Source organism: Numenius arquata, chromosome 4, assembly GCF_964106895.1.
Source record: "Numenius arquata chromosome 4, bNumArq3.hap1.1, whole genome shotgun sequence".
Lineage (NCBI taxonomy): Eukaryota > Metazoa > Chordata > Aves > Charadriiformes > Scolopacidae > Numenius > Numenius arquata.
Genome location: NC_133579.1, coordinates 27569095 through 27586618, shown reverse-complemented (window position 1 = coordinate 27586618; position 17524 = coordinate 27569095). Strand labels below are relative to the sequence as shown.

At 36.9% G+C, this 17524-nt stretch overlaps 1 protein-coding gene across 1 annotated transcript in view; it reads left to right on the top strand.

The window, feature by feature from the left end:
* LOC141464012 (cadherin-19-like) overlaps positions 1 to 16168 on the top strand; it is a 42639-nt gene extending 26471 nt beyond the window's left edge. The window contains exons 9-11 of the mRNA XM_074146732.1: positions 6766 to 6883; positions 8986 to 9237; positions 14995 to 16168. Coding sequence (XP_074002833.1) covers positions 6766 to 6883; positions 8986 to 9237; positions 14995 to 15485 — 861 coding nt within the window. The 3' untranslated portion in view covers positions 15486 to 16168. The remainder of the gene's footprint in view (positions 1 to 6765; positions 6884 to 8985; positions 9238 to 14994) is intronic.
* Positions 16169 to 17524: the final 1356 nt, after the last annotated feature.

The window sequence follows — 17524 nt, the reverse complement described above, 5'->3', positions numbered from 1 at the left end:
ATGGATGAGCATGATGATTTTCCCATTTTACAGACAGGCAATATGTTACTTTAAATATTTTTTTTTTCCTTTTTTCATTGCTATAGCTTTCTGAGAGTCACAGGCATCTTTAGTTTGGCCTTTGGAGACCATGACAGCAATGTTAAACAATTTTCTTATTAACAAATGATCTTAGAAAGAACAATAGGAAATCACTACTGAAGTGCATAATTATCATAGTCTGAGTTTATGATATGATTTATGATTTTATTCAATGTTTATGATTTAAAACAATATTCTTAGCTGATATATTTCCTTCAGTGCTATTATTCTTTTTTTTTAATACTTTTTACTCATAGAAAAAAGGTTCTTTATTTTCATCAGCAAGAAGCCAAAAGGTTCAAAAGTGATTTTATAAATAGTGTGACTGTCCACTGAATAACACAATTTACATTTCAGAAGAATAAGTTTAAGCAGCTGAAGGGATTAATCAGGACATCACATACCTTTTTATCTTAGCCATATTTCTGCAATCAATTTGAAACAGCTTAGGAATGTGGTTACATGTTATGAGTTGAGATCAAAGCTTGTATACATACTCTATCACACTTCAATTTCTAAAGTAGCCATCTCTATCCATTTATCTGGAAATGATATGCTGAGAGATGTTCTCAGAGATGTTCTGCACTTCCGGAATTTACTTCCTTCTCTGATCTCAGCTGGGTCGTGTCTACTTTCATGGGATACACCAAAATATACCTGCAACCTCTAGTTTAGAGTGTTTGGGGGGAAAGGAAGGAAAGGCACCACAGAGGGAAAGATACTATAAAAAAATGAGTTGTTTTATTCATATGACTTTTTCTTGATGTCTGCCTTGTTTACAATAAAAGCAAAGTATAATCACATGGCAAACGTTATTTTTACATAGCCTTAGAGTATACTAGGTTATGATAAAGAATGTGAAACGCATTGTGAATACAACTAATTGTTGTCCTAATTATCCAGACTCAGAGGCAGTTAACGGTAGCTTCAGTCTAGAGAATCATAGACCAGGTTACTCAAAGCCCCATCCAGCCCGATATTGAATGCTTCCAGGGATGGGGTATCCACAACTTCTCTGGGCAACTTGTTCCAGTGCCTCACCACCCTCACAGTAAAAAATTTCTTTCTAGTATCTAATCTAAATCTCCCCTCTTCCGATTTAAAAGCATTACCCCTTGTCCTATCACTACATTCCCTGATAAAGGGTCCCTTCCTATCTCTCCTGTAGGCCCCCTTCAGGTACTGGAAGGCCGTTATAAGGACTCCCCAGTCTTCTCTTCTCCAGGCTGAACAACCCCAGATCTCTCAGCCTGTCTTCATAGGGGAGGTGCTCCATCCCTCTGATGATCTTCATGGCCCTCCGCTAGACCGGTTCCAACAGGTCCATGTCCTTCCTGTTTTGAGGACTCCAAAGCTGGACACAGTACTCCAGCTGAGACAGTACTCCAGTACTCATGAGAGCAGAGTAGAGGGGTAGAATCACCTCTCTCGACCTGCTGGCCAGGCTTCTTTTGATGCAGCCCAGGATGCAGTTGGCTTTCTGGGCTGCCAGCGCGCGTTGCCAGCTCATGCAGAGCTTCTCATCCATGAGCACTCCCAAGTCCTTCTCAGGGCTGCTCTCCAGCCATTCTCTACCCAACATGTGCCTGGGATTGCCATGTCCCAGGTGCAGGACCTTGAACTTGGCTTGATTGAACTTCATGATGTTTTCACAGGCCCACCTTTCAACGCTGTCCAGGTGCCTCTAGAAGGCATCTCTTCCTCCCAGTGTGTCAACTGCGCCACATAGCTTGGCGTCATCAGGAAACTTGCTGAGGGTATCATCTATCCCACTGTCCATGTCTCCAGCAAAGATGTTAAAGAGCACTGATCCCAGTACATGTTTAACTCTAGCCTCTGAAAGACATTTAAACAAAAGGATAACATTTCAGTCTGTGGGACTATAATCTAAAATTTGACAATAAGAATATATGTAAAGAAGATAGATAAGTGTGTTTTGGCATCATTCTAAATCCATTCATTACATTTATTCAACATTTTGTATAGATTTTTCACTATCCATTTCATGTTATATTTCTGTACTGTCCTATAATCCAGAACTTAGCTATGTACTAACCACAACTATAGTATTCTTTTGCACATTGAAAAAACACTTTCACTGCACTACCAGTATTAAATACGTTATTGTATCCTACTACAGCTATAGCTAGTATCAGATCAAATAGAACAAACCCAGGTTTCCCTTTTGATCAGACCTTTTTAACTTATAACTGTATGCAGACATGGTAAATGATTACCACAATGGGGTATTAATTCTTTATAGTTACCCTTTATGTGTGCGTATGGTAACTACAAACTGTTGAATTCTAGAGGAAATATTCTATAAAATTAGTCAGAAGACAAAGTGGACCAAATCTCTCCCAAAGTTAACACTAAATACATCTCAGAAAGAATAGATTTGACCCAGAAAGCTTGATTTCCAAGACACTAATAAATTAACTCAGGCTGAAACTGCAGGTTGAAAGTTTGACATTAGTTAATATCAAATGTCTTACCATATGTGTAAGCAAGGTGACCATCCAGAATGTACTTATTTGTATGCAAGGTAATTTCAGCTGTTTTGTGGATATTAGTCTTTCTTCATATCATGCAGGAAAGAGATTTCAGCTGAAGACAAGCTACACTGAATGCACCTACATTCTGAATTAATGTTGTCTTCTCTAATGCATATTTATTTTGGCAATTCTGAGTTCCTGTAATTTGGAGATCACGTATGAAGTGACTTTAATGTTGCAGGTTGCTTAGTAATTTTTATTAGATCCAAAGAAGTGATTATGTATGCAGAGCCCTATGAGTTAGAGATAAGAAAAAAACCCCAAATTTATTTACTAAGTACTTAGCATGTAGTAAAATAATCATCAGTTACAGTGAAAGTGAAGAGTATTTATTTGATACTACTTCTCTACATAATGAAATGTTGACAGAAGAAAAGAATGGAAATCTTTAATCGAATTCTAGATGTATACAATTAATGTTAAAAAAATGAGCAGTTTGCTAAAACAGATCCTTTCTAAAAAGTCATGATGGAAAATGATTTTTGATAGCAGAGAAGTGAAAGTGATAGGTTAGTAAGCCAGTGTATATTATTTCACCTTGTAATGTTCTCTTCATCATTTACAAAAAGGATCTGAGCAGTAATGATAAGAAAATATAAAGTTAACAAGAAAAAAAGAAATTAGGGCATTCTTTTAAAGTCTAATAACATGGTGAAGCTGTGAAATCATCATATATTCTGGCAGGCCCTTATTCTAAACTACACCTACAGATGCACTGAGTGTAACTTGTGACATTTTGAAACAGTAGTCACAGTGGCCCATGGAAAATTCCTTTTTCTCTTTTGTACACACCATAATTCAACAACATTATCTTATAGCAGAATAGAACAGGCAGGAAGAGTTCATCAGCATATACAAATGAAAATTAGAAGGCACCTAAGTGTCACAGCAGGAGCTTTGTAAGGTCTGAGGTCTACACCATTTTATTTATCGCTGAGCAGAAGCACCTTACAGTAGACAGACAGAAATCAGACAAATATTGTGCCATTTTTCTTTTCAAAAAAGAAATAGAAGCACTCAAAAGGAGAACTTTGGTCTTGAGGTAGAAGGTCTACCTCGAAAATGCTGTGTTGACTACAAATTTGTTATTTGCAAGACAAACAACACAGCTAGACATTCAGTGCAGAAGGGTTTACAGAAAATCCCTTCTATACAAAATAATTAATCAATGAGAGATCAGAGCTGCTACTGGTATCTTAGACACTCTCACTGATGCTATTTATTAGTTGAAAGTGCCCACTAATCAGATGGATGGGGAAGTTGAGTATAGCAGGCCACATCTTTTTGTGACCTTTGATCAAAGGAGCCCCTGCTGTTCCCAGCGGTGATCTCAGCGTGTTTGGAGAGAAACAGTAAATGAGGCCCACCCACCATGAACTTAAGTCAGCTTTTCAAGAAAAATGGATTTAATTAATCTGAGTTTTAAAGAAATGTACATTTTCAAATGGACTGCTGGATTATTACAGCTTCTAGATTAGTGAGACTTGAAATAAGAAATTTTACAGCAATTAAATTTCAGCCTAGTCAATACAACAACTGATATAACCTTGCAGAAGCAACACATCATTCACCCAATTTTCTTTGTTTTCACACTAAAAAGAAGGGGGTTTTTAAACCTTGACTCACAAACAAAAAGTGCAGTTTTTTTAGTCTGTGATGTGAGTTTTCCTAGTGAAAGGCTAGAATCTCCTATGTTAGAAATAGAAAAGCCTAGAAAACCAGAAAAAAAGAAAGTTTTCTTCTCTCTGGGTGATTTTTCCCTTAGAGTCAGCAAAATCAGAGCTGCCTATTGCTCTCTGAATATTTTATAGACTCATCTGGGTTTTGCTGAATCTTAGTGGAAGAGATACAGTAAGAAGTAAACAATAAGGGTTTGCCCTGTCCTTATGTTCCAAATATTCCCCTTCTTCTAAGGTAAATCCTTAAAGGCATGTGAATATGTCTGGAATAACCACAGAAGTCTTAGGTTTGTGTAGAACAGCACAGTAAAAATCAAAACAAGGGAAGGTGTGGGTTATTTTCAGCTAGCCGTATACTCCTCAGAATTTTAGTGACATACAGAAAAAATTTATGGGGGAAATACATTCTGTATATAAACTAATGGAAGTTAATAATGAAATAGCAAAACAGTATCTAATTTGCACCTGTAATAATTTAATGATTTTCAAACATGACAGATTCCTAAAAATATACTTTTCAAAGACATTGCTAATACTTTGTTGAATAACTATTAATAAGAATGAAAACTGGAAGTAGGAAAACCACATCTGTAATTAATGTTTGGTTTTTTTCCCTTGGTAGGTGGGTGATTCTTCTCTACCGGGTAACCAAAATAAAAACAAAACAAAACAAAACAGAAAAAATTATATGTGGCTAAGATATCTTTGTAGATTCCTATATTACTCGGCATATTCAGTCTAGCTTGATAGACCCTGAAATGTACAGACAGACATGTATACATACAAAGCTTTTTCTCAGCTGCAGCAATATCTGCAAATCATCAGAAAAGGCCAGCATAGTTTTTTTTTTTCATTTGTTGATGTATATGGCAGAATATTACGATGAAAACATGCCTTTGTGTTTTAGACTGGTTATGAAGTTTTGTTCTCTATTGCTATTCATATTGAGCATATTCTGGAAACCGTATTCCTTTATAAAAATGAAACCTGTGGTTTTTTGTCAAAGCAATGGTAGTGATCAGTTATTGCTCTTCAGTGATTTCTTGACCTGCATGACCTGTATTTTCATCACCTTAGCTATTTTGTTTGCTTTGAGGAAAGGGAAAAAATTCCCTTGAGAAGTTTAATCCTTTGTACACTGTCAGCAGGTACATCACTGAACAATCACTCCTCTCATTAGTGGCAATAAAAAACCCTCAAGGTTCCTTATTTTTCCATAGAGTGAAAATACAGATTTGAAATAAATTTCACATATAAAAAGGGCAGAGTGCTAAGAATACAAAACTTTTGGGGTGTGAGCCACATTTTGCACTCTGCTGTGATGATTTGATCAAATTTAGCTTGCTTGCAAAGAAAAAGAATGTGTGCTGAAGTCTTAGATCTTTGACTGAAAAATGGTTTAATCAGGAAAGAGTATTCAAAGACACAGATGGAAGGCTGTAGTCACTTCCATTTACTTACTGCTTTGCTTTTAAGGCACCACTTGTAGCGTTCGGGTGCTTTCTGAAAGGTTTGAGAAAAGTTGAGGCTTCAGATCTCTTGGGTACAAATATCTACAAGGTATGAGATGACTGATAAAACAGAACCCAAGTTCAAACTGGACACTGTCTTTTCTGAAAGTTGATGGGCTTGCATCAGTTCACTTTCCTCCTGATTGGTGAGGATACTCACTTACTAACATATGCTGATTCTCGGGTGATTAAATATTTACTGATAAAATTAACAAATATAAGCTCTTTTTAAACAGAAATATTGCTGATTTTGTTAACTGTAGCGTGGTTGTTTATTTAAAGAGATGAAAGATATTCTTTTGAATGATAACTGTTATTTTTTATTTTATCTTCCAATGACTATCTGGTTTGACATATTTGTAAATGAAGGCTATTTTGCTTTCTTGAGTAAAAGCAGGGAAGAAGTTCCATAATCAATCTGTTGTAATATCCAGAATCAACAATTCAGCACATGAACTTGTCACCATATTTCACTTACTGGAGCTACAATATATCAGCTGAATGATGTCAATGTGTTTGTGGGCTGGAAGGAAATGGATTTTGTATAGAGGGATCTGTTCAAATGTAGAATGATGTATTTTTCACCTTGAAAAAAAAAAGGACAAACACTATATATATGATTACTTTTTTCATTTATGGAAACTTCATTTACCTCTGATATTTTGAACCAGAATTTTTTTTATATTTCTCAAGATTTTAATGCCTGCCTCTCTCAAATCAATGAAAAATCAAAGCAGTGAATTTGCAGAATATGAGTCTCAATAAACCTGTTCAGATATAGAAGAAGGTGTATATTTGTGAGTGCATAACATGCACTCAATACGTCATCACAGAACGCATCTCTAGCATCAGCAGTTTAACATGCCTGATGTGTCCTTTTATCATTTTAAAGAACTAAATAATTTTATTCTTAAAGCAATTCTGTTTATCTGTTTCCAGCTAATTCAAAGCATCAGTGCCGTGGATCAAGATGACTCAGCAGAAGGTCATCATTTTTACTTCTCATTGGCTCAGGAGGCCACAAACAACTCACGTTTTACTCTTAAAGATAATCAAGGTAGTGTCATTCATGTAGCTCTTTAACACCATCCTAATGAAAGATGCATGCTTTGTGTGGTCGTCACATCACTAATTTTATAAAAATTTACACTTAAATAGAAATTGTCATTCTGAGATCTGAACATTTAATGAGGTGCGTTTCAAAACAATAATCCAATAATACCAAACAGTTTATTTTCCTTTTTCAGCTGAGTAACATAAACAGCAAAAGATAGTTCTATTTCAAGGGGAAAAAAATATGCTGACATGAAAAATGTACTGGTATTCCTTAAAATATCTTTTCTTAATGTAGGATATGGTGGTAAATACCAACTATCTCTTGTTAAAATTATCTACTTGTCTAAAAAACAAGATTACCAGAAAAAGAAGATTTCTTTTAATGTCTGTTACTTTAGCACTTAAGCGAGAACAGAATTATGAACATAGATAAATAGGAATGTAATCTTTTTTCCTAGTATATTTTAAACCATTAATGTCATCATACAGATGTCTCCTATATGTATTTTAATGTTATTAAGAACTAATATTGATTGAGACTTTTATTAAAAGAGTGATATAGAGAGATATCAAGCAAAACCAGTCTGCAGTGAAAACGTAAGTGCAATATTTGATGGAATTTCAGGGAAGATGACCCTTTAGAGTCAGTCTGCTGAGACTACAGAGAAGAGTTTCTTCAAACTCAGCTAAAGTACACATTGTTCTTATTGACTTTGCTAATTATTTGAATGTTCTGGCTAGGTGAATAAATCAATGGAAATAAGTTTTGGAAAGTTCAGACTATGTTCAACGGCAAACCACTTCTCTCAATATCTCCAAAGTTAAAGTCAATGTATTAATATGTATTTCAATTCCCAACTACATTATCCTCTCCCTCAGTGCCAGGAAGAGGTAAGTTGTTACATTAAAGTCAAGTTTTGTACAAGCCGTGAGCCTTTCCCACCTTTGTCCTTTCTGCACAAAGCCCAGGCAGAGCCACACACACGGCAATATGTCTATTTCCTTTTGGTAGCTATTGATGGGGAAAAAACCCAGTCTTTTAAAATATGGTAGGATCAGCCCTCAGTCTCTCCCTTTCTGCTGCACTTCATACAAATGGCTATGTGAATTGGGACAGTCTTAGGCAAAACCAAAAGTGACTGTACAGATCTGGAGCATTTTATCTCTGCAGTTGTAACTCTCTCTGGAGTAACTTTCTGCACTATGACAGAAACCTTGAAAAATTTAAATGTGAGGGAGTTAACTTTGGCAGACTGTTTGGATAGACATACTACACAGATACTGTTAGAAATACTTCTTTAATTCTATGTACATATATGCACACATGCAGTAATTCACTCTGCCATGATAAAAAATTCTGACATAAATATTTATAGATTTTTCTTCTTTTCATTATACACAGATTTAGACGGGTAATTTGTTTTGCAGGAAGCTAAGTTTCAGATTTGAAGGAGTTGATATGCAGCAGGAGCTGAATTTAAGCTGCTTACTGTGTTTTGTATAGAACTGATTTCTAAACACTAATAGTTAAATACAAATCAAGGTGAGAGCGTCTAGCAAATTTTCTCTAATTTAGATAGTAAAAGCTGAACAGGCTCTAGTTTTTGAGGGAAAGAAATAAAAAACTATTTTAGTGGACTTTCTTCTAGCTTTCTCTTCTTTCCCTCGACACCTGCTTTCTCTGTGTGCTGCCAGACACTTGTGAAGCCTTTTGATTGGTAAACTGTCTATATTTCAACTGTGAACTGCTGGATTGGCGGCAGACGGTTACACGGTACCATTTTAAAAAACAAATAATTAGCCTGAGCAGGTGTCAGGTACTGAACACGGTGAGATTTTTTTTAGCTCTGAATATTAAAAATGGAGCTCCGAGGTCAAATTTTGTTATTGCCCCTGGAATATCTATGTCAGAAAACCTGCAATTTATTCTCAATTGACACAAAAACCCCACCACATGTCAGTGTCTGGTTTTACTTCTTAACTTTCTTAATATGTAGCTTTGCACAATACCATTGTTTTTAAATAGCTCAGATGCCACTGGAGTTTTACTGTTGTTGTTAAAACATGATAAATGTGTATCTTGCATAAAAATTTATCTTCTAGATAACACAGCCGGAATTTTCACAGCAAAAAGTGGCTTCAGGAGGCAAGAGCAGTTTTATTTCTACTTGCCAATCTTAATTCTGGATAATGGAACCCCAGCGCTGACGAGCACAAATACTCTCACTATCACTGTCTGTGACTGTGACACCGAAGTTAACACCTTCTACTGTCGATACGGAGCTTTCATGTATGCTATGGGTCTCAGCACAGAAGCTTTAGTTGCTGTTCTGGCTTGCATACTAATAGTCCTAGGTAAGTATAAGTAAGATAAATGTCTGTTTCCTTTTACAATAGGCTTGATTAAGTGACAAAGATGTTCCTTTGACTGGAAGCTTGGAAGTACTGTGCTAGTGAGAAAACATGCAATAAGGCAAAGGTTTCATTTCTTTTCTGTTTTCTTATCTATAACTCCTCCTCCCTAGTTTTCAGTAAAATTTGAATTCTAACACACCGTCCTAAAAGTTGGCTTTAGTTGAGTCATAGTCCTACTTGTCTGTGTTGGTCCGAAGTCTGTATTGAACCCAGGTAAAGCTGAAGACAGCATTACAAAAGGATGGCTAGTATGAGAATATATTAGAAGGAGCACTACCATACTTAATGTACCTTAGGTATGCCAAATAGAGATCTAAGATCAATACAAAGTAATAAAAGAAAAAGAGAATTCCATACTCTCAGAAAGCAATTCCAGAAACAAACTGGACGTCTCTCTGTCAAATAATAATGTTGCATCTCCAGACAGCCTTTTCTCCAAATGTTGGGCGTCTTTTTAACTCTCATGGGACACCAAACACTAACCTCCACTACATTCAGGAACTTGTGGATGCAAAAAGTGGGTTTGAGGTTGTTTTAAATGCACAGGAGTTGTGCTTGTTCCTCTGCAAAGGGTCATGCATGACACTCAAGCTGAGACCAACCATCCAAGGCTGGCTGTTCCTGCAGTGCATGGGGCTATGGTTGCTTCAAGACATATTGGAGCGACAGCACTCAGGGAAACAACTTCTTCCCCTGCTGAAGTATGCAACTATCACTGCCAAAAAACATTTCCTTTTTTTTTTTTCAGCAAAAGGATATTCCTGCAATATTCGATGAGTGATTTGATGACACTAACACCTTATAATAGAAGGCACACTGTATTAAACATTCCCCAAAGACTAAATATCCATCCCGAAACTCTGTACTTGTCTGAGTTAGTGAGGTTAAGGTACGATAGCTTCTGAGACCAGGAAAGAAAGAGAAGTGGCAGAGCTGGGTAGGTTTGTTTTCCAAGGCAAAATGGCTGACCTGAGAGCTTGGTCACTGATGGTGGTCATGGGCCTCAAGGCCAAATTCAAGCTGATGTCAACAAAGCAACAGGGGAAAGACTTACAAATCCCTGTTGCCTGTGTAATAATATGGCGTATCCATATTATGACGCATAGCAGTATATATAGCAGTTTCATAAAACCTCATCTCTAGAAATACCACAAAACAACACATGAATTATGTTAGTAAAACTATTTTTCCACTAATGAAACTACAAATAACTCTGAAGAAAATAAAGACAGAAGCAGGATTTCACGAAGCAGTGTAATATCAAATGATCATTATAAAATGTGCAAACATACCATAAATTATTTTTCAACAAAGTTCTGAAAAAAAATATAAGGAAAAATATAATCAGAATCAAAAGAAGAAAACTTTAGCATAATATCAAGCTACACATATAATATCTGGAAAGAAATAAGTAATAACAACAAATTACATTGCCTTAAGAAAAAAACATACACTGGAAATTATTGTCTCGGCGTATTTGTTAATGAGAGCAAATAAAATAGTAGTATGTTTAAACTCCTATATCATTGAAAGAAATACAAAACAATTTTAAGTAAATTTTTTTTTTTTCCCATATGAAGGATAAGTAGGTAAGGAAGATGCTTTTTCTACCCTCATTATACAATATGACCTCTACAAGTTTATAAATAACAGCATACAACGCTCATACAACTCATATCATCATTAACTACAAGGAAGCTGAGACTCAAATATGAAGGCTCACACCTCTATTCTGATTCTATATTTTGATCTGCCGTAGTAGCAACAGAAGACAAGAAACACAAGCCCACTAAAGCTAATGGAATTATTTTTAATTTATTGCAGTGAAAAAAGAAATTTAACAAGTTAAAATTCACCCATATTCTGCATTCTGTCCACAAGGTTATGGATTATTTTCCTTAACAAAAGGAATAGAAACTGGCTATAATTATTTCCTGTTGTACTTTTGACCTTCTGACTGAATCTCTTATTGAGAACTCATTGAAATTTCTCCTCAAATGGAATCCTATAATTTAGTCCCACAGTTAAATGAGTTGCCCAGAAGCAGCGCTCCTACCTGTTAATTATGAGTCTGCATCTTCATATGGTTTTGGGCTCTCAAAATTAGGTGACATGCAGAAAACTGCAGAAACAGAAGAGTCTACAAAAAACCCCATGTGTTTTTATTTATATATGTGAATATAATATATAGGCAAGGTAAGGATTAAATCAATGGAAGGGAACCTCATAACTGTTGTCTAGATTCATAGATTCATAGATTCATAGATTCATAGATTGGTCCAGGCCGGAAGGGACCTCCAAAGGTCATCTAGTCCGACCTCCCCGCAGTCAGCAGGGACACCCCCAACTAGACCAGGTTGCCCAGGGCCTCGTCGAGCTTCACCTTGAATATCTCAAGGGAAGGGGCCTCAACCACCTCCCTGGGCAACCTGTTCCAGTGTTCCACCACCCTCATGGTAAAGAATTTTTTCCTAATATCCAATGTAAATCTCCCCTTCTCCAGCTTAAAACCATTGCCCCTCGTCCTGTCGCTGCAGGCCTTTGTAAACAGACCCTCCCCAGCCTTCCTGTAGGCCCCCCTCAGGTACTGGAAGGCCGCTATGAGGTCTCCCCGGAGCCTCCTTTTCTCCAAGCTAAACAACCCCAGCTCCCTCAGTCTGTCCTCATAGCAGAGGTGCTCCAGCCCCCTGATCATTTTGGTGGCCCTCCTCTGGACCCGCTCCATCAGGTCCATGTCCTTTCTATATTGAGGGCTCCAGACCTGCACACAGTACTCCAGGTGAGGTCTTACCAGAGCAGAGTAAAGTGGCAGAATCACCTCTCTGGATCTGCTGGCAACACTTCTTTTGATGCAGCCCAGGATGTGATTGGCCTTTTGGGCTGCGAGAGCACATTGCCTGCTCATGTCCAGCTTCTCGTCAATCAGCACCCCCAAGTCCCTTTCCTCAGGGCTGCTTTCTAATACCTCATCCCCCAGTCTGTATTTATACTGAGGATTGTTTCTTCCCAGGTGCAGAATCCTGCACTTGCTTTTGTTGAACCTTATAAGGTTCATCTGGGCCCACCTCTCCAGCCTGTCCAGGTCCCTCTGAATGACATCCCGTCCCTCTGGTGTATCGACAACACCACACAGCTTGGTGTCATCTGCAAACTTGCTGATGGTGCTCTCAATCCCTCTGTCTATGTCTTTGATAAAAATGTTAAATAGTACTGGTCCCAGGACGGACCCTTGAGGGACACCACTAGTCACTGCTCTCCATCTGGACTTAAAGCCATTGAGTACCACCTTCTGGGTGCGACCATTCAGCCAATTCCTTATCCACCGAACCGTCCACCCATCAAATCCGTATCCCTCCAATTTGGCAAGTAGAATATTGTGAGGAACTGTGTCAAAGGCCTTACAGAAGTCCAGATAGATTACATCCATAGGTCGCCCCTTGTCTACTGACCTAGTCACTTTATCATAGAAGGCCACTAGGTTAGTCAGGCAGGAGATGCCCCTAGTAAAGCCATGTTGGCTGTCCTGAATCATCCCCCTGTCCTCCATGTGCCCAAGCATGGCATCCAGAAGGATCTGCTCCATGATCTTCCCAGGCACAGAGGTGAGGCTGACAGGTCGGTAGTTCCCAGGGTCCTCCTTTCTTCCCTTTTTAAAAATGGGTGTGATGTTTCCTTTCTTCCAGTCTGCAGGGACTTCACCTGACTGCCATGACTTTTCGAATATCATGGAAAGTGGTTTTGCAACTTCATCAGCCAGTTCCTTCAGGACTCTGGGATGGATTTCATCAGGTCCCATGGACTTGTATGTCTTTAGATTCCTTAGGTGATCACGTACCATGCCTTCAGTTATAGTGGGATGGACTTTGTCACCTGGATCCTCAACTTGTGGGCCATCAATACAAGAGCTAGGAGGAGAGGGGTTGCCAGTGAAGACTGAGGCAAAAAAATTATTGAGAACTTCTTATTGAGAACTTCTTATTGAGAATTATTGAGAACTAGATGGTAGTACTCTTGCTCAGACACTAGCCATTTCTTAACTCCATAGCAAAGTCCAGGGATGCACTAGTTCCCTTACTTCCATTTTCTGGTTTCCAACAGAAAAAAATATGAACATATGATTGAATTAATGGTTTCTAGACTTGCCTGCACTCTCAGAGTCACTTTATTTAAAACTGAGCTTTCCTTGTCCCAGGCAATCTTCAGTAGTGGCACTGGAAAGCAGCCTTAGAACTGGCAGCCAGTGTGAGCTTACTGGAAGGCGAGCATGAATTTCAAGTTTTCTTTGATTGTTGCAGCATATTTGCACCTGATCGCTTTGTGTTATACACTTAAGGGACTGAGGATCAGGCAAACTATATCACTTTATTATCTAGGCTCTCAGTGGAATCATTCACCAAGGCCCTCTCTCCAGATGGAATAAACCCTTGGTGTCTACTGGCCTATGCATAGCACAGTCAAAGCAGGGATATAGCCAAATATATTAATCAGAAAAAAAAAAAGAAACACATCTGCCACACTCTTTACAGACACATATATTTTAAATGCATTAAATCTTCAAATGTATTTTTTGTGATTATTTAAAATGAAATGATAAAAGGTTTTATAAATAATAGGTTTGCCACATATCCGAAACCCGAAGTTTCATTTTTTTTCCCATTTTCCTTTATCATCATGTGTACCATTAAAAGAGTTAACCATGCAAAGGGTTTGGAGAGTTGAAAGTATCTGTGCTTTGTAAATGTATAATAACGTTGCAGAAATTCTTGTTTCCAATGCTTTCAAGTTTATGTCGGTTTCTCCCAAACAAATGAAATAGTATACAGTAAATATGTAGAAATAAATAACTACTTCAGGTCCCCCATATCCGTAAGTGAGGTAAAATCATATTGTTGTTGTTAGTTGTATCATGTTATGTCCTGAGTAAAAAATATAGTCCACAAAATACTTACTTATTAAATAAAACTGCAGTAAGATTTAGTTAAAAACTGAAATCATTAATCTCTGTGAAAGTAATAGACTGTTTCAAAGGGATCATTCATTAATGAATGAAATTAAGTAGGATTAAAAAATAATGATTTAAAATAAAATTTAAAAATCTCTCGTATGTGAGAGAAACAAGATGCTCTGATTCATAGGCCTTTGTGGTACATACTGCTACAACATCATGTAAAATTTAGTTATAGTTTTCAAATTTCCAAACCAGCGTAACAGAAATAATTGAACCACATCCTGCATAGGCTATGGAATTGAATGATTCAACCAGCTGAGGAGGATATCTTACTCATTCCCTCATTTTTCATTTGATCTTCCTGGGGCTTTGATCTGAGAGAGAATGAGAGATTAAGAATTTAAATTCTCAATGTGAAATGGATATATTATGTGATAAACCAAAGAAGTTTCAAAAAGCACAACCTGTGTTTCCATCAAACTCCTGTCTACCAAAAAGAACTGCTCCATTTCATTCACCTATTTTATAAGTTCCTTTGTAGCCATTTCCCCACCACATACTATGCTCATCTCAAAACCATTGCAGCTCCATAAATATGTTGATAGCTTCACGTTGCAATAACATTGATGTTAAGAAATATTACCATTTTTTCGAGTCTTTCCAAACACATTCAAAGTCTCTGGTTTCATTTATATTTTCCCCTGGTTGATTTTTTTTTTTTTCTTTTCATGTCTGTTTTTTTTGGTCAGTGTTCTTTTTGGCAATTGTAGCAATAAGGCAGCAGAGGAAGAAGTCTCACTTTTCAGAGAAAATGGAAGAATTCAGAGAGAACATTGTCAGGTATGACGATGAAGGAGGTGGAGAGGAAGACACAGAAGCCTTTGATATATCAGCACTGAGGACCCGCACTGTCATGCGAACGCACAAACCTCGAAAGAAGGTCACCACAGAAATCCACAGTTTCTACAGACAGTCTCTGCAGGTTGGCCCTGACAGTGCAATCTTCAGGCAATTCATTTCAGAAAAGCTTGAAGAAGCAAATACGGATCCTACTGCTCCTCCATATGATTCACTTCAGACCTATGCATTTGAGGGCACCGGCTCTTTGGCAGGATCCCTCAGCTCTTTAGGTTCAAACATGTCAGATGCGGATCAAAGTTATGACTACCTTGCAGACTGGGGACCTCACTTTAAACAGCTTGCAAACATGTACACCTCCCATAGAAGTGTGAGGAATTAGCTACTCTTTGGTTTGTTGTTTTGTTTTCCTAAATCTCAGTAACCAAAACCAACTGTGGATTTTGAAAAAGATTATTCCACATTTAAGCATGAAAAATAAAAGCCCAAGTTTTTTGTTTGTTTTTTTTTTTTGTCTGGAAAGTCTTGGATATAGAGATCTTTTCAAAAGTCACACCAGGTGTGTCATGAGGTGAGGAGACTCTTGTTTGAAACTCTTGTGACTATTTAAGTACCTAAATGTAAACTGTGCTGCTTTTGATATCTAGTCCCCCTTCTGGATAACGAAAAACAGGATCCTGCAAGTACAAAAGGAGGAGTAGAAGCCATAAATGGATATTGCAAATATTCCGTCATCCATAAGCTTTAAACTGTTTCCAAAATTGACAGATTTTTGTTGTTGCAGTTGAATATATTCATTAACCAAAGTTAAACATGCATATTTGTATAATGCTTCCTTAGATAAATATATTTGTGTGAAAAAAAAGACTCTAGATACTCTAATGCAATTGTCAGAAGTAGTCACAGAATAATCTGTTTATTGTTCTTAGCATGATAAAACTAAAACAAATGACTTTTTCTATCAGTGTAAAAACAAAGACCTATTAGAACATCAGCAAGTATTTGCCACCATTTTAGTTTATAATGGAGCTATTGGGAAATTTATAAACCAATACTTATTTTAGCAAATAAGATAGAAAAAAAAAAAATCAGTTCAAGTTAGAATCAATATTCAACAAAAATACTGCAATCAGCAACATTATATATTACTGTACTTAGGACATAATGTTATCCAAATACAGGCATTTTTCCTTTTATTAAGAGTTCAAAGGATGACTGATTTACCAGCACAGATTTATTTTTTTATTATGAAATATAAAATTATCTGCAGTAGTCAGTTTTATTATAACAGTATTAAGAATATTTAAAATGCTAAGCTGATGGTTATAAAACTTTACGTATAACATTAGATAATAAGATAATAAAATGTTTTAATGTTAATCCACTTCTTACAATGATCCTGAACCATACTGCAAGACTCAAGCCAGACTTCAAATCTAATTCCCCACTGTATTTTTTCTAAATATTCCATAGTGAATATAAAGCTGTCTCAAAATATTTCTTCACTCTTACTTATACCATAGCAATTTTCAGTCTGAGGGTCATCAAATATGTTCAAAATGATCTGTCTGGAAAAAAAAAATATGCCTGTTTTTTATTCACCTCTCTTCTGTCAGGTACTTGTTTTACAGAAATTACATCATGTAATCAACTGATACATTTCCACAGCTAAAAACTGTAATCAAGATAACAAAAATTATGCATTTCTTTCCTCCCTCCCTTTTTTTTTTTTTTTATTAAATAAGATATTAGGTGAGCTCTGCTGAATTACAGAGAGCCAGCCAAAGCTCATGCAGGGAAGAAAACAAACAAACAAAAACAAACCCAAAATGAAAAGAAGGTATGTAACATAAAAGCTCTGCAATGTTTGCTACAATTGCTGTTCACTGAAGAAAACCAAGGCATGTAGGCTTAGTGGAAAGGTGCCAATGAAGTGTTTAAATTCCTGTCAGTTAAAAACAAAACATGTGGAGGAGTTTGAAAATCAGAAGACATTTCCAATGTGAGGTCTGGTAAGGGCAGAAATATTATTCATGATATTCATAGCTGGAAAAATACAGGGCGGGGGAGTTCATCTAACCAGGAGGAGATGAAGCAGCATCTGGTTCATAAGGAAAAGCTGGTTCTTGCCAGTCTCATGCTAGGACACCAGTATGAATGAACAGCTACAAAACAGCTTTAAAAAGATACAACCATAAAAACATTGTACTAATGACTCTAACATTTGTGTTCAGTGGCTCTCCAACAGATGTGGCAGAGTAAATTTTGTTTGAGATAATGTACATATTAGTAGTTTGCTCCATGGAGAGTAATAGAGAAAGAACAACTCTACATGCATTGTTTGTTGGAGGTGGTGAAAAATATATTTTTAGGATTAGGTTATATGCAGGTTATACCCTAAACAAATCCTTATTTCACAGA